Below are 23,116 nucleotides of genomic sequence, written 5' to 3'. Positions count from 1 at the left end.
TTTGACTGAATTAGAGATGCCCGCAGAATTTGAATGCATACAACCCGACCCCATTACAAATGTTCTTTTACTGTTTACTTTATAGTTATAACGATATATTAAGTTGTATCTCTTTTCAAAGGCAAAGGAAGACTTTGACCACAAAATGTGGCATTGGAGTTAAGAGTATTGGATTTATCGAATACTCTTTGCAATCCAATATTTACTGTGACAATTAAGTATCAGGATTTTAGTTTAACAATTAATTTATTTCAAAATACAGAGTTTAATGTAGAATGAAATCAGTCAGAAATGTTTAAAATATTTTTATCTTTATTGCACACTTATTAAATGGATTACTTTTACAGATTCTTTCAGATACAGTAGACAACTGTACTGACCACTATTCTACTAAGGCGTTCAAGTGATAGGGAAAAACAGAAATGGGGAAATTTCTTATCAGCATTTTGTGGACAGTTAGGGAATACCGCTATCTGGCATCGCCAAATGAAGTTTATAAACATTTCCACGCCGACCTTGGAGTCAAACTGAACAGATGCTTTCTTGTTTACAGTAGTACTTCAACAAACGCGAGAACTTAACTCTCTATTTGAGAATTTCTTCCTCACCGGGGAATGTATTAATTAGATATTTTTTTTGCTCAGTGAGAAATTTAAGTATTCCTGATGGCGTCAACGATGAGTAGAATTTGTGGGTATGTTGCAATACTTTTTTTTTAACATTCTTAAAATAGTTTTATCCATAAAGAATTGACAAATTATATTGCAGAAGTTTCACACCTCAAATTGATTTTCATAAAATGATTCGTTATTTTTGATAGCTCGAATTAAATAAACAAATAATATGTATCATGATTTTCACTGTTTTACTCAATGACAATAAAATATTAGTCTTTTGTTTAGTAGAAAGCTCTGCAGACTTTGCTGAATGAAATAATCTAAATTATTTCATATGATTAATAAGCTTTATAATCATAAATTTAATAAGTAAGATAGAGAATTTTTAAAATTATAGATCAAAACAATTAGATTAGTATAGATTTTTATATATTAGAATTAAAATTTTAAGAATATATAATGATCATTGACTGTAACAAAATTTGGCGCAATAGCAATGATTTTAATATCCTAAATGCTAACTTTGATTAAAAATTGTTGGGAAATGTATGATAAATTCATATAACAAATGCATACACTTTTGTTTTCAAGATTGAAACTGTTTTGTGTAAATTTTACTTAAAGTTCATAATTAATGCATAAAATTTTTCTCTAAATATATGCTGGATTTCTTTTTCATATAATTGACTTCTTGTGAAATTCCTTTCTAGTGTTTTGAAGTCGATGCAAACTGGTCAGAAGATATGCAGTCGTTCAGTTCAGAGCGCAGTTGGTGTGAAAGAGGATTTGTCTCGCTTTGATCCTGTGCAGGTCAAACTATTAGATGAAATGTGCATTGCAGTTGATGAAAATGATAAAGTAATTGGGCCTCGAACAAAAAAAGATTGCCATTTGATGGAAAATATTAAGAAAGGTAATGTACAATTTCAATCAAAACTGTTTCTAATAGTTAATGTTTATATCACTTTATGTTCTCCTGTTGTAAAATGTAAATGCAATTTTCAATTTAATTTAATTTTTCATCTTTGTGGTGTTAAATATGTAGAATTTTAATCTAAATATATGTATAAGGCAGCAGTTAACATAAATATGCCAAATTCATTTAATAACATTAATTTAGCTTGCTATAAATTATACCTTGCAATCTCTTTTTTATATTTTCCCATTGTTTAACTTCTCATATTAATCTTCTCAGATTTCCTTTGCTGATAATAAATTAAATATTTCAAGTTTATATTTATGAAATTTTATACTTTCTCTTATTCACATTCCATTTGTCAGTTTGAATAGAAAAAAATATTTTTAAACAAAATGGAGATGCAACCAATTAAAGATACTTTAAGAAAATGTTATAAAGAATATGTGGGCAAAATTTAATTAATTAATCTTAAGGCACTTGGAATGACTAACAAAGAACATAGGAAATATAGCAATGCTAGCAGAGATTCATTTGGGATTGCATATTTCAATAAGATATATTAATCATATTTTATATCTTAAATAAATATTAATGTTGTAAACAGTATGTTATTTATCAAAATTTCATTGTTTTGTGTAGAAAAAGATATATATACATATTGAGTAATTTTATACTTTGAAAAGTAAGTAAAGTAGGATTATATATTAAATAATATTTTAACTGCCCTTCTAGCCAGTGAATAAACAGAAGTACTAAAGCAGATTATTATCAACAGTTAATTTACGTTAATATTCTATTTCTTATCAGTGCTAGGAATAAGAATTAAATACTTTGATATTAATAATATGGATGTGCAGAGTTTATCACGTTCTTCATAAGCATTTTTACCTATGTAAATGGTTTCATGCAGTTTACACTTTTCTTCTATTTCTGCCTTCCTCATCCCTTCAAAAGTATAAAATCAGAATACTACACTTGTTCATTTTTTTTTTGCATAAAAAATTTTATTTTAATATTTTTATTTGACAATAGGCAATTAGTCATGGAAGAGTGTTTTTATTTGATCATTCTGGTATAAGGATATTTTGTAGGTAGTTTTTTGTAATCTGCGTCTTGGACAGCACAAATATTTTAATAACTTAAAAAAATAATGTATATATATATATGTTTTTCTATTTTAAAATGTGCATATAAGTTGCAAGATGTTTTATTTAAAGCATTTATATTATTATCTGCTTCAGAAAATTAATTTTAAGCCTAAATTTATTTCCATGGTTTAATTTCAGTATATATGTTATTTATTCAGTTGTCACAAGATATTTTAACAGAATAGAAACCATTTTTTCCCCCCTACAAAATGTGATGTTAGTCACTTTAATAATGCTCGGTGAATTGTGTTTTTATTTATTTTATTGAATTTTTTTCTGAATAGAAATAAAATAAAGTTTTTCTGAAAAATTTCAGTGCAAATAGCATTGTCTTGGAAGATCAATTAACTGCATGATTTAGCATTTTCTTCGATTTTTTAAAAATATTTCTGTACGATACATAGAGATAATCATTCAAATTTAATATGAAAATGTAAGATAAAAATTGCAACTACACCATATAGACTTCATAGAAGTATATCATGTTTGCATCACATGGTGTATCAAATAGTTCTAAATATGAACGAAATACTTTATTGAAAAAAGTATTTAAAAATAATAATTTTGAAATTCTCTTCAATTAACCATCTTTTGAAATAATTTTTTTATTTAATTAAATTCCTCCAGAGACAAATAGAAGCACACATTGTGTCATTTACTTGTGGTTTGTCATTGTTTTGATGTTGTTCATACATTGTGTCACTTATGTTCATTATTATTTAGGTGCTGTTTATGTTAGTTGTCCCTTTGTGTATGCATATTTATTCTTACTCATAAATTTTTCAGTATTTATTTATTTTCCTTGCAGTATAAATTTAATTTTTACAATAACCAAATAAAACTATCAAAAACTCTTGAACTGATCAGTAGTGCTCATAAAAATAATTTGAACAATTTTTTTTTGTATCAAAATTTGATGCAAAAAAAAAAAAAAAAAAATTATACATCTGAGGATTTTTTTTCATATCAAAATTATGTAATACAAAAGGGAAAATATATATTGATTTCACTAATATGCTTAATAAATGATGTATTCAATTTTTTGCCCCATGTATATAAAACTGCTTGAATGTAAAATGATATACTATTTATTAAAAACAAGTAGTTGGGAGGGGGTAGATATTGTGCTGGTAATTTAAACGAAAGCAGTAGTTTTATGTATTGTTTAAATTGTAGATTAATAGAATTATTTTTAGTAGTTTTATGTATTGTTTAAATTATTGAGAATTTAAGGGTGAAATAATCATAGTAATATAATCATAATAGAAAAAGTAAAAACGAAAAGAATAATCATAATAGGAAAAGTATAAATACGTAGTATAGATCTTTCTAGTATTTTCATGCACTTATGAAATATAACTGATCATTAATTGCGTCATAACTTGTAGGTTATGGGCTAGGTGAAAATTTAAGAATATTTTACAATGTGGATTTAGACAAAGAAACAATGAGATGATTTCCTTTCTTTTTAAGTAATTAGAAAATTAAGTTACTTTTTTTTTTTTTTTTGCTTTTTGTCATTAGTGAATAGAATGGAAATAAATGAATAGAATGGAGGAATAAGATATTCATCTGCATGATGAAAAGAAAAAAGTAGAAGTTAAATAGGGAAGTAAACATAATTGTTTACTGTAGTTGTACTTTTTTATAAGCAAAGGGGAAAAGATGTTATTTCCACACCTGCAAGGAAAAAATGAATCTAAATATTCTTAGCAATTACTTTTGTGAATGTCATGAATGGAGTTTTCAACATTATATCTGTGAAGTCAAAATTTTTGTTTGTCACTCTTTTTTGTTTACTCGTATACATTTACTTTTTCTGTAATCCCTTTCAGATGAACTCTGAATTAAGAGTGATGATTCTTTAGAGAAAATGTTCACATGTATGAATTACTCATCTAATTTGTATCATCTCATACATGCCATAAAACATTTTTTAGAGACTATACAGAATATATGGGAATATTTTTGTTTCAAAAATTTCAAATAAATATAACTGGAAATCACTTCTGTAATATTGAAATTAACTAGTGGAATTAAATTTGACTAGTTTGACATTCTAGATGATGATATAAAAAATGTTTTAAAATGTCATAATTACAATCAAATAAATGAAATAAACTGATAACATAAATCTCCAAATGTTTTGGATGCGCATGCGTTTTTAAAGGAATTTATCTCAAATTATCTGGATATTTATCTTATCTATGATACATTTATTATGATAGATTTATTATTCTGACATGTCAGCACTTGGAATGCATATATTCTAGTTAATTAAAAGCTTATTTGAGGGGCAGTTTCAAAAGATGCATGAGACAGTATCTTCAAAACAAGTATGTACATCAACAAGTAATCATACACCAAAACATTCAGATGATCCTATGGAAAATAATCACAGCAGAATAGGTTCACTGCTCATGTAAATTATAATATAGGACTACAACATCTGATCCCTTTTAGATATTTCCTTTCTTTATCATAGATATTTGAAGAATATGGGCTAAAATTGTATTTTATTACAAATATGACAGTGTGGTGAATAGCTTATAAGCCAGTTAACAGCTATGCTACCCGAGCAATTGCTTTTAATTGTAGTCATGTTACTCGACTGCGAACCATAAGGTCACAGGTTCTATCCTCACTCATCACAATTCGCCTCAACAGTATTTCAAAATTTCTGGATGAACTTTTTTGGGACATGTTTAGTAACTCTTTCTGTATATACAAAGTCCTATAATGCAGAACTAAAATTTTATTGTAAGTGCTCTTATATCATTAGAAATCTTTACCATGGGTTTACATTTCATAAAGATGATGTTTTTCGATCCTATATTGCTGGGTGATTCTAACTGGTTCTGTAATTGAAGTTTTGTTCTTAAAATTATGTCATCATTAAAGCATTTTTTTTTTTTTTTTTTTTTTTTTTTGCAAAAGCTTTTACAATTTTATATAATTGCTGTTATGAAGCTTTGTTTAATAATCAGGCAGTATCTTTCACAGATAAAAAAAAAATGCCACTAAGGTTTGCAGGGCTTGTATTTCTTTTGAAGGCGTAATGTAATACATTATTGCACCTATTTGGCTGGATCAGTAAATTCTTTGATGCTGGCAAAATATGATTTCACCTGCCTATTTTTAGTACACCAGAAAAGAATGTGGAAAGAAGAAAACTGTAATTGAACTGTTGACTCTTGGAAGAAAAAAATGTTTTATTGCATATAAATCAAAGTTAATTCCAGGTTGTATAAATTAATATAGCCGCAGTACTTGGTGAATAAAACTCTGTAAAGGCAAGATTACAAGATAAAAATTGTTAATTAATCAAATTGAAAGTAAATTTTTGCTTTTCACAAGTTTTAAAATAAATTATAAACTGAAAGTAAAATTAAAGATCATGTCTGGAATTCCTTACATGCATCTGATTTCAGAGAATACTATATTGTCTCTTTAAAAGGCTTGCGTGTAATTTTTTTAATAATAAGCATAGCTATGGCACTACCTTTGTTGAATTGACACCTGTTATATTATTGGCAGCGACAAAAAAAAATTCGTAACATATTTGTTAAAAAAATATTAAATGTTATATTATTGTTTTTATTTGAAATTCTCAAAAATGTCGTACGTGTGTTTTTTTATGCAGAGTTTTTTTATTTTTTTTCTCGTGATTTTTGTGCTTTAATGTTCGTATTAAAATATGTACATCTGCAAATTTCGATTAAATTTTTATTATAAAAAACCCCATTATTTTAAAGATTTATGAGAGAAGCATTAAAACACTTGAATTTTGTATCTATAATGGGTATTTCAACACAGCCTATACAGATTTCTGACAGAAGTCGGATATTCAAAGAAGAATCACAATCATACACCAATGAAAGGTAGGAAACGTCAGTATTATGTTCTGTTTCATAGAGAACAGGTGAAACGACACATTCATAAGTGAGTAACATGATTTTTACTAACAAATGTTACAGTTGCGAAACGCGCATACCTTGCAGCAGGTATTCGAACTTATGACCGCCCGTGAGTTGTAACATGTCTGACATCATAGGTGCATGGAAGAACGAATATTTTTGTTGATTGTGTGAAATATGTGCGGAAACTGTTGCGATATGTCAAATTTTCAAGGTTAGAAGGATACCCTGGTAACAGGTCGATTTTATATCAATTTTTGTTCCAAAAGACGCATTAGGGTAGCGTTTAGGATCAATATATATTTATTCAAATACGGCTGTACTTTTTTTGGAACATATAAAGTTTCGGACATCAGATTTCTTGAGATCTTTATTCTTAATCTCTCATGTCTAGCAATAGAGCAAAACCAAACTTTTTATTCTTTGAAAACAGATAAACACTGCTCTGTCAATGATCCGTCCACAGATGATGTCTTTCGCTTTAGGAAAGAATTGTTACTAACATAATCCGTCCATTAATATCTATTACTAATAAAGATGAAAGTGTATATGTGTGTGTTGGCGCTCTGCAGGCCTGACCGTTTGGCCTACAGCTACTAAATTTAGCACATTCCCTACCTTGCAGGTAGGGAATGTGCATCTCGGAGCGATACTGTTTTGGAAATTTTAATTAGAATTTTAATATATTAAGAATTAAGCTGAATTTTAATATTTCTCCGCGATAAGTTCTGAAATATTTATTTCACAAAAATAAATTTTGCACTGTTTTAAAATATAATTTTTTTTTTAATTATACCAATTGAATACAGATTTTTGTTGAATTTTGGCATTTTTTCCCCCCTAATTTTTGACATCACATTATATTGTTGCCCTGAATTTCAAACCTTTTCCCTATTGCTTCATCAAATATTTAATCGCTTGATTTTTTTTTCTAGTGTTGAAAGCTAAAAAAGAAAGATTCAGTTTAACATCTGCATAGTTTACAAGATATATATAATAATAATAATAAGGGAAAAAAAAAAAACAGAAGTGAAGTTACAGTACCGCGAAATTTACACTTTAAATTAGCCGTACATAACTACAATACAAAAGCAATTGCTCGGATAGCGTAGCTGTTAACTGGCTTATAAGCTTTCATCACAATGCCTTAGGATTGGGCCGGTCTTCATGAGAGAGCTCTGAAGAGAGCTTAACTAAGACAAATAAAATAACAAGACTTTAATGCCCGACAACATGGATGAACCTTGGACATGATATCTAAGCGATTTATCCGAAATTAAATATATAACCAATATTCCTAATGAACCTGCTGGTTTATTGAAGCTATTAATTATTATCAAATTTGGTCGCATTAGCTCTTAATTTTGCTTAATGTTGCATCTAAACTGTGATTGGTAATAAATTTGGTCGACGTTCCTATTTAGAGTTACATATATGTAAACGCAATTTCACAGATGCCTGGTCGAAAGGAAGAAGCTATTGGAATTAACGTCAATTTATTTTACATGGGTGACATATTATGTGCAGGGAAGAAGTAATAAGACGACGCGTCAGTCTACATCTCGACACAGGAGCAGAAGAGTCGGAAATTTTTTCTGTTATTTTACTATGACATTTTAATGAGGATTCCTTTGACACCTTGTTGATTTACGAAAGGAATCTTAGGTATCTTTGAGTCAAGGTATGTGTAAGAGTTACGGATTTTTATCTCTTCGCTCGGAGCATGAGTAATAGCAATCGTCATCAGTTTTCTAGAGCTCGTGGTAGAAATAATTAAATATAAGAGCAGGAATCCACATCCATTTCTAAGTTGTGATGGGAATTAAACTTCCATGCCATGTCATGCCATGCCAATTTTGACCCGGATTTTGGATTGATTATCGGTTTTAGAATACCATTTCATTGGTATGTCATAAAATGAACGTAAACGTAGTGGCAAATTTCTATTGGTCCTAGATAGCTTTCTGAGATGTGATTTAAAAAAATGCTACTATCTTAATTGCCAAATAAAAAAAATGTGTTTAAAATACAAATTCTGTGAATTATAAAATCTTTCCACTATAGTGTGAATTTACATTAAATTACTAAGATCAAAATTAAAATAATTATTGTATAATTAATTTTTATTTATAATATGTTGGAATTTTAATTATATATTAACACTAGGTTTACCATGAGTTGGCATATATACCTATTTCTACCAAAGGGATTAAAATGATCCCTTTCGGTTTTTAATTAGAAAAAAATATAATCGACCTATCTATTATGAAGTTAAAGTAGGAAAAACTTTTATATTTTCAATATATTTGTTGAGGTCTGGTATGATGATGAAAAGGCAGTTCCTCTGTGTTTATTTTCTAATCTAGGTCTTCAAAACCATGTATTCTTCTCTTAAAACATTGTCTCACACGTCTTACTAACAACCTAAAATAGCTTCTATCTGACTGACTTTCGGCTTCTTGCTTCTTATATAAACACATTTTACTAACACATTTCTATATTTATAACAATATCTTCTCTTGTGTACAACCGACCACCCCGCCACCACTGAACGTAGCAGTATCTACAGGTTATAACTATATCTATGTGCGTCCTTATCAAGTCGTTACATATTTAAATATCAATATATGCATTCTCAACAATAATTATTCGAATGGTCAAAATGACCCCTTCGATAAAAGTAGGTATACTATAAATATTCCTCCGAAACTAAAAAAAGAAAAAGAAAATATTTGTGATTATATGTTTTATAAATGAAAGTAAAAATGAATTAAAATATTTTCATAAAATACGGCAATAATTTTCTTGAAGAAAATTAACTTACAGTTTTCTCAGTGAGGTCAAAATGAACCCTTGGTAAACTTGCTGGTTAAGTAGTTATCCTATAGTGCAACAGATAACTACAGTTAATAACTTTTAATGCTATATTTGTGTGAAGTTTTTATTTCCTTATTATAAGTCATTAAATGCTACTATTTGTAAGTAACGAAAATTTTAACTAATAATAATGCTTCTTATTTTCCAAAAATTTTATTATATTAATTTTTTTTCATGATGTACAAATTAAATAAATGAAATAATAAAATAAATTGAATCATTAACATGTTTGATAAAATTGTATTGAAATATGAAATCTTATTAACTATTTTATTAAAATTTCCTTCATAAAAGGTGCGCTGCCTGGTCGGCAATTGAATTAAGAGCAACAAAATAATTCATTTTCTTAATTGCAAATAAATTTTTCGTTTACTTCGCAGCTTGAATCGAACGATATAAGATGTTGCCAATTTATTTCAGCAAAAAAAATTGGAAAATAACAAAACATGGTATATGAAACGTAATGAACTTTATGAGTAGTTAATTTTAATTTCTGTTGATGACTGTAACGAACACTCTAAACGACAAGAAATAAAACCAAAACACTATTATTGCTAAATGTGATTACGGTTTTAGTTTTGAAATTGAATCTGAAATACATCTACTCTTTCCTAAGCATCTGACTAGATGTTATTTTATTAATGTTTATTTTTTAATCAAGTGATTCTATTTTTAAAGCAGACATTTAGATTTTCTCGTTTCATCTTTTCACCTATAGAGATACATATAGGTATGTTTTCTCAAGGTCAAAAGGAAGCTGTCGGACTGCTTCTACGCTCTGTGCTTTTGCGCAATAGGGGTTATTCCGTTCCGCTAGTCGTCTGTTTGTTTTCATTTTCCTATCCAACCTTAACAAATTTGATGCCTGTTTTATTATTCCCGTCATGGCGTATGATTAAAAAATATGTCTGAACACAAAGCATTCCGGGCTGTCTGGAAGATTTTTATTAATGCATATTATATGACACAACTGTTTTATTTAGTCAATTTTTATCTTTCACGAATTGCGTTAGTTTTGATTTATTTGTCATTGGTTCTTGATGGACGTGATACTGATTTCACATGCATTTAAAACTCTCTCAGTTTGAAAAAAGTTATTTGCCATTGCTCTTTCGTTTAGGGTGTAAAAATAAGACTCTACGAAGTGGTGGATTTAGGTACTGCACGACTCTATACCCCTCTTTTAATAAACTGGTCTATTTAGTTTTCTTAGCCAACGCATTCTTAATATATTTATGATGTATTTTTGTATATGAAATTTAGTGTAAATATTGTAATCGACTAAAAATTCCAACTAAAGACTTTGGCGAATCTCCATGTTTTAGACCTCCTTGAATTCAAAAGACACACATTCTGTCTGTCTGTGACAAAGATGTTCTAAAACGCTTGAGGCTAGACGGATGAAATTTGGTATACGGTCGTTACACTAAATTTGTAGATTTCTCTCAAATGTTGCGCAAAATCCGTTCAGAGAAATTCTGTCTATATATAAATTAATGCGATAATTATAAAACGAAGAACGCTAGATGGATATAATTCGACACGCAGATTTATAATGAAGATTTCTCTAAATTTTTTTGTCAAATCCGACAATCCAAATGGCCGTCTCCCAGTCTATACTTTTAGAGGCATGTAGACGACTGAAAACCGCAGTGACTTAAAGATATCAAATTTGGTATGTGATTTTGTGACTACAAGTGTAAGGTTAAGATTAAGTGCCATGTCAAAAGTTAATAATTCGTAACCATTGTACACCAATGTTGTGCAAGGTATTCTCTGAGATAGCATTTTTAATAGGGAGTATGCGAGTGGTTGGAGAGACCTCTCCTGCTGATTCTAATATGTTTTATGTTTTTTTTAATTTCTTTATTATAATTCCAGACGGTACACAATATTCGCATTTGTATGCAACATTATTGAAACAGATGCTTATTATTTATAAATATTTTCATAACTCAAGGAACGTAATGACACATCATAAAAAATGTGGCCAAATTTACTTATTAAATTATTAATATTATGCTATTATTTTATAATTAAAAAAACTTGTATGATTACCTTCTCGCATACGAAGTATAGAGAAAGTATTATAATCATCAAATAGTTCGAACTCGAGATTTTGACGAATCTCCACGTTTTAGATATCCCTGAGTTCCAAAAACACATTTTTAGAAAATCTTTATGTGACTGTTACAATGATAATTCAAAAACATTTTGAGTTAGATGGATGAAAGCAGATTTGTAGCAGAAATCTATTCAGAGGAAGTCTATCTAGCTGTTCTAGCTATCGAAGTTGGCACGATAACTAAAAAGCAAAGAGAGCTAGATGGATGAAATTCTGTACAGAGATTCAACATCTCTATTGTAGATACCTGACAGATGTTGAGCTAGATTCAAATAGGGGTTGGAAGTCTGTCGATCTGTACTTTCAGAAGCATGCAGACACAATAACTCAAAAAGCGCAATGACTTAAATATATCTTTATTTATTTATTTTTTGTGACCTAAATTATCGTTCTGTATGAAAATTTTGTTTTAATCGTGTTGGAAAAAATATCTAAAACACGAATTCACCTTTATTAGAGAGTTTATGTGAGAAAGTTTTAGAGAAACCACTCCAGCTGATTTGCACTAATTAATTCTTAATTACACTGATTAAATAATATTGGTGAAGATAAATATTCATACTAAATCATTAATATACATTTTTCAGGTTTTTGTTATTGTTGTTGTTTCATGTTTTTCTCTTCGGGACCTGCATTATTTTGTACTTGCAACTATTAGCGACTAACTGGTTCGCCTTGAGTATTCGCCGTACTTAATTTCGATAAAATTTCTTATGCATAATGTTTATTATTTTCCCCAAAACCGTTTAGCCTCGACGACGGTTTAGCAAGATTCTGTATTCCTTCTTGCGATAGTATTAGTGTAGGCATTAAAGTAACGTTAATATCGCAGCCTTCTACCTGTTGTGTTTAGTATGTACATGAACCTACGTAATGGAGGTATCCTTATATTATCAGTTCCATTAAAAATGTAATTCTCCTGGTCATCTATCATCTGATTACATATAGTAATCCGCAATAATGTCATTTTAATTTTTTCCATTTCTTTCTTAACTTTTGACAACGAGGAAAAAACAATAGCCATTGATTAGATATTTGATGGAATAATGAAAGTGACAACAACGAAAATCAGTTTTGAAAATTATCTTTCAAAATGCAGGGGAAAATGCACTGCAGCTAATTTAGTATCATTAGAAAATCAGTTTATTGGATTTTAAAATGGTGCAAAAAGTCAGTTATATGCAATATTATTTTCAGGAGTTATTGCGGGGAAAATCCAAAATCTCTCTCTTAATTTAAAAAAAAAAAAAAAAAAAAAAAAAAATTAAGCAATTAAAATATCAAAAAAAGTTCGAAATGCACATTCCAAAGTTTATTTGTGCCAAATTTCATAGTTCTAGGTCATATGGTGTGATCAATAGACACACATATGCATGCAGATTTGCACATATATTTTAGAGAAATCCTTAAGATTGTTTTTTTATCAAAATGTTTGAAAAATTTATTCAAAAAAATTATTGGAAATTTTTCTTTGCATGCTTTAATTAATTCTTTAAATATAAAGGCAGATTATCTCAACATTTAACTTAACAACATTATCTTAACATTTTGCCATCATTTGCATATGATGAGAATGAAGCCCAATAAGTTATCAAATTATTAAAAACTATAATAAGTAATATATCGGATTTGATATACAATGTTGGACGATGGATACAATATCTACAATTCATCTTCATTCTAAAGTCATATTTAATTTATAATATTCTTCCCCTTTTTTCATTAAAAAATAATTTTAATTTGTTTTGCAGGTTTGCTGCATAGAGCTTTTAGTGTGTTCCTTTTCAACAGCAAGGGAGAACTTTTGTTGCAGCAAAGATCTGATGCAAAAATAACATTTCCAGGTAATTTTTTTATTAGACCAAATGTAACAAAGCAGCCTTTTGTGTTAGGTTACAGAATTAAAATGATGATCATTTAATTTTGTTTCACTGCTATGATTTCCCAATCATAAAAATATCTTGTGAATTATATACAGAACTATTTAAAGATAATTGGATTTTTTAATGAATCACCATACTTTTAATAAACATCCTTAAAAATAAGAATTTATTTCAAAATGCAATATTCCTTAATTTGAATCCAATCATAGTTATTTTTGCCCTTTACAATTAATTGCAAAGGGGCAGATTGTATTCTTCTTATTTCTTATTTGATTAACATAAAGTTTGATAGGATGTACAGATTTTTTTTGATTATAAAAGATTATTATAATTTTCTTGTAATAACTATTGAATAAAAATTGTAATGTCTGAGTCATTTAATATGCAATGATGCATTTATCTTTTAGGTTATTTTACCAACACCTGCTGTAGTCATCCTCTGTACATTGATTCTGAATTAGAAGAAATTAAAGCCCTTGGTGTTAAACGAGCTGCTCAAAGAAGATTGCACATTGAGTTGGGAGTGGAGCCTGACAGTGTAGGCTAATCTTTTATGAATGGCTTATGCAAAATTGTGGAAAATTACCCTCTCATTTTATAATTACATTTTATTTTTTATAACACATTCATGTTGGGAAATCGGAAGTGAAACATTTTCTATAAAAAGTGCAATGATAACGCAATTTTTGCATTTTAGGAATATTTTGATAATTATTTATGAATATAAATTTATGTCGGCATGCCAACTGCATTCTATTTGAGAATTATTAAGAATAATTTATTGACCTGGTTGTTGTCCAAATTTAGCTTAACTTTATTCTTACAATAGATTTATTACAAGTAAAAATAGTTGTTGTATCAATTGATTGTTTATTACCTCTACATACAGGCTGATGATGTTTTGTATAAGCTACAAATCTCACTTTCTTTTTATTTCACTTTACCCTATAGATGGTATTATTCTTTAATTCATGAATGGATGGTTGATAGATTAATGCTAATGAGAAAGAAGTGAATAAGCAAACTTACAAGTAATCTAAAGGGACCTTCAATCATTCTTTCAATAACTTGAAAAAAAAATGAAGAAAGCTTACTATACTCCATTAATATCTCTTTCAATGAGGAAATCTTGGGTTTCTGAAACTCGGTACTTAAAGATAAAATATTTTTGTGACCATCTAGAGATAAAATTTTGTATCAATGATAACTGCATTGATTTCTCTGAAATTGGTTGAGAAACCAAGAAATTAACTTACAATTTATCAACTATTTTATAAAAAATGTAAACTAAAATGGCTGGTTTTGTCTTTTATTTTTCTGTGTTTTTTATTTAATATTCCAGGCCAAATTTAAAATTATTTTGAGTTTTTAAAAGTAATCTCATTTTTTTTCTCTCAAGTTTTGTTAACAAAATATATAATATTTGAACACATGTATTCATAAATTGTTCAGAGTAATATAAAGAGTCTAAATCTTATTAATTAATGATGTTGTTGGTGTAAAATTCTGAAAAAAAAAAAAATAGAGCGATGTTCACATTGTGTTTTTGTAAAGCTTCCTTCAAAAGTTATTAATACTTTAATGCAGTATTTCATTGGAATTTTCAATCAGTTGTAATTTCTCCATCCTTTTGTTAAAAACATGCTTTGCAATTTTTTAATGCAAAATTTGTGTAATGTTGAAACAATCATTTTATAATTTAATATGTTGCTTTAGATTAATTTATAATATTTAGAAAGATCTTGCAGTATTTTCTTTTTATATAAATTTGTTTGCCAGTTTGAAATTTTTGCCAGTAATTTTGTAATGCTTTCTATTAAACAATCACTATATATTAAAAAAATTATATGTTTTAATATTTTGTAGAATAAATCTTTCATAAATCTAAAAAATTTCAAAACAGCTTCCTTTCTCTGAGATTGGGATATGTAGATCATATATGTTACCATTATGAAAATACGAAGTAAACTAATCATTGGTATATATATCAATTTCTTATAATACAAGAGCTATAATGACTTAGTAATAACAGTTTTGGCTTTCCAAACTGAATTCCAGTTAACATTTACAGTATATGCATTCCTGGTGTATATTGAATCTTTATCGAATTAAACATATCCTTTTACATGATGTGGAAATTTGGTAAAGAGTTACTGTCTTAATTGTCATTTTCATCAATGAACTCTTTGTAAATACATAATTATTCTCTATCATATAAATACCATTATTTTTCCTAAGGATAATGTTTATGCTTCATATGGATATTTTAATGTTTGATTGTACAATGTTTTGTAATGAGATTTTTTTTTTTCCAGATTAATGCTCACGAATTTCTATACATGACAAGATTCAAATATACTGCACCATCTGATGAAAAATGGGGTGAAAGAGAAATTGATTATGTCCTTTTTGTACAAAAGGATGTGGAAATCAATCCAAACCCAAATGAAGTCAAAGACTGTATTTACTTATCTCGAGAAAATCTAAAGCCTTTCTTAGGTAAACTTTATCTAACTTGTCATTTAGGTTTCTTTAAAAGTAATTGTCTAGATTTAATCAGTAAAAAGTGCTGTTTAAAATGCTAAGTTTGATTGCATAAACAGATGCAAAAAAAATGTGCACGGAAATTTTCTATCTATTGTAATTTAAAACGACACAGAGAAAATTCTTTTAAATTAAAAGAAGTAATAGGTATTTTAGATATCTCAATTTTTGATGCGGGATTGTTTAAAGAATATAATTATTTTCTTTTATGGTGTTTAAATCCTAAATATTTAGTAAATGGCTTTAAAAAATTGTTTAAAAGAAAGCAGTTACATAAACTCTATATCTATTAAATGTTGTGTTTGTGTTTATTGTTTTTAAACTACCTCCTTTAATACCTCCTTTACAAATTATTAGAGTTAAACACATTCAAATTTTAAAAATAAATTTGTTCAAAAATATTTGGGGAATAAAAACTCATTTTGAAAAATGAGAATTTTAAGGTTTGGAAACATTTTTTTTTTTTTTTTAATGATTGGTAAGAAACTACTGTAATTTAATAGAATCTTATTTAAGATTAAATTTTATTCACAGTTGTTTGTTCAAATAACTTATTGTTGAAATCACTTCAATGTTATGTAAATAAAATCTTATCATAGTATGTTCAAATTAAAAAAAATAATTGCATGCTAGAGTTCCAATATTAGTTAGATTAGTTCTAATATATTAGATAGAGTTTCTAATATTACTTTGAATGAAAGACTTATTTGTCTTTACTTAGGTTTCAAATTTCATTAGCTTCACAATCCTATTTATTTCACAAAAATCTATTGCAGAACTTATATGTAACATCTGCATTAATGTTATGCGAAAGAATATTGTTGAAGATATGTTGATGTTGTTACTTAACATTGAATGCAAATCAAATGTTTTTTTGTTTTTTTTCTGCCTAATATAGGGTGACTTTTCTTTGTGTCTTTAAATTCTTACAATTTTAGTGAACTTGAATTTTATTTTCCATATTCTAACTCTATGCTTTTGTTAAACATGTGATTGAAGCTTAAAATTTTGATCTTGTCATATCTATGTGAACATTTGAATATGTTTTTTCAATGTATTGATTTTGCTAGTTCTAATTATTGTATTAATCATAATATAGAATTCTTAAAAATTAATTTATAAACAAGATCTGCAACATTTGAATTGCTGTATATATTAATCTTTGATAAGTTAATATCTAATATGTGCAGATTTCAATCATTTTTTTTAATAAGACTTAGAATTCTGGGTTATAATATTCTGTATGTTATTTTGTTTGAGTTTAAATTTGTATTTCTTATCCCATATGTTTTAGAACTTGTTTATTATTAAAATTATTATTTATGCAATTTACAGGGAAAAAATTAGTTTTAAGAAAGTTTTTTTTTTGTCTATTTCATAATTAAATTTGAATAAAAAAATGTCATTTATTTAAATGTATAAATATATATAGAGCAAACAATGTTTACAAAAACTATAATTGCATTTTATAGATGGTGTCCAGAAGAAAGGCTATAAAATAACACCCTGGTTCAAGCTCATTGCTAATAATTTTTTGTCCCAGTATTGGGATAATTTGGACAAACTAAAGCCATTGCGTGATCACAAAACCATTCATGATCTCTAGTGATAGAAGTAAGTACTCATATTTTAAATTGTGCCATCGAATTATTAAAGAAATATTATTACCTTTGTAAAGATTTGCATAATTCTCCCGTAGTTCACTCTTGTTGAAACCAGTTTCAACACTATTTTTCTACTTTTAATTAGTTAGTGGGGAAAAGTTATGTGTTTATGCATAAAAGCTAATTTGTTCAAAAGGTTTTTCAGTATTGTAAATTATTTGGTTTAGTATAAATTATAAGAAAAATAATTGTGATTGCAAAACTTGTCATGTTTTAGTATTTAAATGATATAATGGATTATAAAAACCTTTTTTTAAATAACATTTCTAAATTCTTCTATTTCAATTGCATGTTGATGTATTTTTTTCATATTTCAAGTATAAATAATAAAACGATAATTTAGTTAAAGTATAATTGACATTGAAGATGGATCAATTGTAAAGATTTACATCTTGATTACTTAGTTACAATATATGATAGAAATATAGCCAAGCACTAAATTCACAATTGGTAATATAAATTTAATCTCTTTCCAAATGAATGAATCCCTGATATTTTTAAATTTATCTGTCAAAAGTTTTTAATATTTTATCTTTCAGAAAAGAATTTAAAAAATGGCTTCTGTTTGTTTTCCTGTGTATCTTTGATCTGGAAGTTTTAAAACTTTTTAGTGATTGACTTGACAAATTTTTTCCATGAATGATTACATTTTTCTTTTAAAATAAATCATAGAAATTAATTTTCTACTTTTATGATGATACTCATTAAATTAATGTTTATTTTGTATCTAAATTTTTGCAATCAAATGCTCCACTATATGATGTTCAGTTTAAATTATTTGTATATTTATTTTCTAATAAAAGTACTAATTACAGTATAAACATCTAGTTACAGATATATATGCAATGAAAAAAATAAACTGTTTTGTCAGTTGTTAGTTTTTGAACATATATATATATATATATATATATATATTAAATTGAACTAAATTTTTATTTTAAGAGTTATCTTAAGATTATAATGATATAATAAATATTTACATCAGTCTCACTTCTATTTTTTGAGATTATATTATTGAATATATAATTTGAAGTAGACTAATATTATTTTACTGATTGCCTTATTTACTTATTCAGTTGTTCAAAATTCATATTAAATTAATTTGACATATTAACCACCGTTTTAATATTCTAATATAGCTATAAAAACATAGCTGTTTTTTTTTTTTTTTTTTTTTTTTTTTTCAAATTTTAATATTGTCCAATTCCAAATATTATGTTAGCTAATTTTAAGCATAAATAGAATGAGATTGTGAGAGTACAAGAATTTTCTAATCGTGTTAGAAAGGAAGCTACTCGAAATCTTCAGTTACTACTTGTTTGTCCATTATCAATGTATTTAATGTATTAAGATAATTGCCAAACTTAAAAACCAATCCAATTTCACTAATTTTTCTATTATATGAATTTGACATTAATGGTCATTTGAAATCAGCAGTATATATGTTTCAAAACCATTATTTCACTGGACGTTCTCTTTTGAATATGGGAGATTTTGACAAAGCTCCTTAATCACAATCACTAAATAAAATATGTTATTTTTATTCCATATAAAAGTTCATAGCCACTATATATGCCATCAAGAGTTGTCTGTCCATTGCACCGGAAATCATGCAGCATTACTCAGCAAACAAACTGATTTTCTTTGTCAAATGATTTCTTCATTTTGCAAATGTAGCTAACCAATAAGGGTATATTAATTATTATTTTGCAAAACATAATTTAAAATAATATTTTCTATTAGTTTGATAAGATGTACTTTAACAAAACTGATTGATAAGTTTTTATTAATGCCATTAATATAGTTGGTAAAGACAGCATTTATTAGTCATGCCAGTTAATCTTTATGGACTACATTTTGTAAAAACAAAAAATGTTATTCAAAACTATACTTCTGCAACAACGGTAGGATTTTCTGATTGTTTAGTTTTATTTCAAAGTAGTCTAATTAATTAGCAATGAATATTGGCAAAGTTTACAAGTTGAAAACTTTGTTAAGGTCTAAGTTTTATTTTGAAAATTTTCTAGACAGTCATTAAGAGTGTATCAATAAGCTATGAGCATTCATAAAAAAATAGTTAGAATTGATACAGTGGTTGTGACTGGAGTGTGCTAATGTGGTTTTGTCCATGGAGAATTTATGAGCTGCAATCATGTAAAATTAAATAGAAAGCAAGCATAATATTAAAATATATTTAAAAATTAATAATTTGATCTTTATTTTAGGAAGCTGATTTGAAACAAAGCATATCTTTTGAACAATGTGTGTGCTTCATTGCTTATATCTTCCATTTATTCTTTTTTTATTATATGTTGAGACTTAAAATGATAAATTTTGCATGTTTGTATTAAAAAAAAATGTTTGTAGTTTGAATATATGTTATATCTGTTATACACTTAAGGGTTTAAGGTAGGGTTTTGTATATTTTTGAAGTCTTATACCATTTGTAGATACTAACATTGAAATAAAGATTTTACTGTTTTTAAATGTAGTATTTGTGTTGGAAATGCCAAATAATCTGTTTAAAATGAGTCACCTTATAGTAGCATTTTATTTTAAATGTTGTTTTATGCTATATTATTATCTAAAGCTCCCCCCTTCCCCTGTTTGTTTCTATTTATTCATAGATAGCAAACAAATTTTTGTTATTTCAAAACCAGTTTAAAGACTTCAATAATTTAAATTTAAACTAGCATTCTAGTTGGAAAGCTGATAAAGAAAAGATTAATTCACAAGCAAGATATTTATATCATTAAAAAGATTTCTACCATTAAAAAAAAAAGAAAAAAAAAAAAAGACATTTTTTTTTCCTCATGGGAACAGTATAATTTATAGCAGATTATTTTTGATAAACAATAAAGGTAACATTATAGTAAAGATTTTTTTTTTTAAATTAGTATTTTGTGTCTAAAATGTATTCTTTTGATAATTTTTATGGTAGTGTTTCTTTCTTTAAGTATATCTGAAAATTAAATTTAATTATTGCAGAACTGAAAACAAGTACTTAAAAGTATTATGTTAATGTTGCCAATATTAATATCCATTATTTTGCAATTACACTATATACTACTTAATTACAGAAATATTTTTTTTAAAATATAAATAACTTTTATAAAATTTATATGTTAAATTGCAATAAAATGTATCACTCATTTTACTTATTTCTAAATGGTTGAATCTTCAAACAGCTTTAATGTAATGTTATTACAGCTAAATTAAATGTTATTACATTAATATTTTTTAGTTAATTTAAATAAAATTGGCCAAATTTTCTATAAGATATATATTTATCACTGTTTTAAAAAATAAATTAAGTAATTTTTGTGATTAGATAGGAAGTTGATTCATTAATTGAGACACATGTCTAATTATTTTATAGTTTTAAGAAATAACTGGAAAAACCAATTGATTTAATTTAGGCATAATTTAATTAACAATTCCTTGCCTGCAGTTTTCTTTAAAACTATCATTTAAATTATACTAATGAAGCCTATGCATATTTATCCATTTCCGCCTAGTGATTTACTGTTTAATAAAAATACTTAACTAATATTTTTATGTTTTTGAAGGTTAAGCAATACAGATATTTTCATCCAGGTTGTAAATTTTTGAAGAATAATTACATTTTAATAAAAGAATTATATTTAAAAAAATGAAAAAATTAATTAGTTTTTTTACTCTAACAAATTAAAACAAGATAGAAGCCAAGACTTTATTTTTTTCAGCTATATTTGAATTTAATATTGATACAGATTCTTTATAAGTTTGCATTAACTAAATAAGAATTCTTTTTAAAATATTTGTTGTAACCAAATTTACAATTTATCACCTTTCAATTCAGCAGGCTCAATTGTATTATTGCTTGCTTAGAATATGATAAAAAAATTGAGATAGAATTTATAATATTTCAGGTACCTGATTACCTTTATTATTATTATCATAATGCAATTTAAATGCCATAGAAAGAAATGATTATTTCATAAAGTATTTTTCTTTAGGATAAATTTGTGGAAGTTAAGTTTGAAGCTATTTCGACGATATGTCTTTTATTAAAATGCAATTAAATATATTTAAGTATTATAATAAGCATTTAACTATACAATTATGTAAATTCGATTTTAAAATCTTATTTTCCATAGTTAAATTTCAAAATTAAATCAGCAGTACTACTGATGAAAGCAGATTTTAAAAAGCAATACAGCACTAAGGACTTTAATGAACTCTTAATTATAGTTGTTTCACCTGTTAAAAAGAATTCTTACCCTTGATTTTACTGCAATATTTGAATTTACTTCTCTTGGCTCTATAACTGCAACATAACATTTAAATCGACATTTGATGTTAAATTTAGAAGTGACATCAGTTCATACTCAACTGACATACATGAAATTCTTGGATTATGTGGGAGGGAAAATGGAAGATATTGCACAATGAAAGACACTATACAATTAGATCATGCTTATCCAGTCACCTGATTTAATAGCATAATATTGCAGTTGTTTTTTTTTAATCCTAAAACTACATATTATTTCTTTTGTGATGGTGAAATGAGTTTTATAATACTGACAAAAAATAGAGAATATAAATAATTTTAAAATTTAAACACCATACTGAAAGAATGCAAATATATTTATTAGCATCAACCATACAAATTTTTATCTACATCACTGATGTACACTTTGAACACATTTTGACACTCAAAGCAGTGCAAAAAAATTTATATAAATTTTGAGTGCAGGTCAGTAGTGAATAAAAAAGATCCTTTATCTCTCGTGATTTAGAATGTACCACTCTTTAGCATTATAAATATCAACAGTCAAAATGATCTTACTTTATAAAGAATTTTTAAAGAAAAATAATACAATTAAATATTTCATGCACTAGTTTCTAATTTCAAATACTATTGAGTTTTCTATAAATGATTCATTCAAGTTTCAATAAATATGGATCATTATTCTTAAATCAGTACATGCCAGTTCTTGTTGAATTAGTGATTCAGTATTTTAAGAGTCAGGAAAAGGTAGGTAACTTTAAAAGTAAAGTATAAAAAAATATATTTTTCTTCATTATTGCATTATCTCAAATTTTTACAAAGAGTTTGTTATATCTGTATGTTTTATTTAGAAGTAATGCTTTTGTTTTGAGTGAATATCTTTGTCCAAAAATATTATTAAGCATACTAAGAGTCTTAAAATTAATTGAATTTTTAGATAAATATTATTCGCCTTAATGAAAATTAAAAAGGCTTTAAAATCATGCAGATTATCAGTCAAAATTTTTATAATAAAATCTTGGAATGAAAAATATGATTATATATTTCGTTTTTATTTTTCATACATATAATAATTATTTTAATTATAATCTGCCCTGTGATTAATGCTTTATAGATTCAGTAGATTAAATGAATATTTTACAAATAAGA

At 26.6% G+C, this 23,116-nt stretch overlaps 1 protein-coding gene across 1 annotated transcript; it reads left to right on the top strand.

The window, feature by feature from the left end:
* Nucleotides 1-504: 504 nt before the first annotated feature.
* LOC129968583 (isopentenyl-diphosphate Delta-isomerase 1-like) lies at nucleotides 505-20,181 on the top strand. Its single transcript, XM_056082614.1, has 7 exons — nucleotides 505-694; nucleotides 1,328-1,530; nucleotides 13,355-13,447; nucleotides 13,894-14,024; nucleotides 15,802-15,985; nucleotides 17,503-17,644; nucleotides 19,920-20,181. The coding sequence occupies exons 1-6, from the start codon at nucleotides 666-668 to the stop codon at nucleotides 17,634-17,636; spliced, it is 774 nt and encodes a 257-aa protein (XP_055938589.1). The 5' UTR covers nucleotides 505-665; the 3' UTR covers nucleotides 17,637-17,644; nucleotides 19,920-20,181.
* The last annotated feature ends 2,935 nt before the right edge of the window (nucleotides 20,182-23,116 follow it).

This window comes from Argiope bruennichi, chromosome 5, assembly GCF_947563725.1.
Source record: "Argiope bruennichi chromosome 5, qqArgBrue1.1, whole genome shotgun sequence".
Classification (NCBI taxonomy): domain Eukaryota; kingdom Metazoa; phylum Arthropoda; class Arachnida; order Araneae; family Araneidae; genus Argiope; species Argiope bruennichi.
The sequence above is the reverse complement of the archived record's forward strand: the minus strand, read 5'-3'. Positions and strand labels throughout refer to the sequence as shown.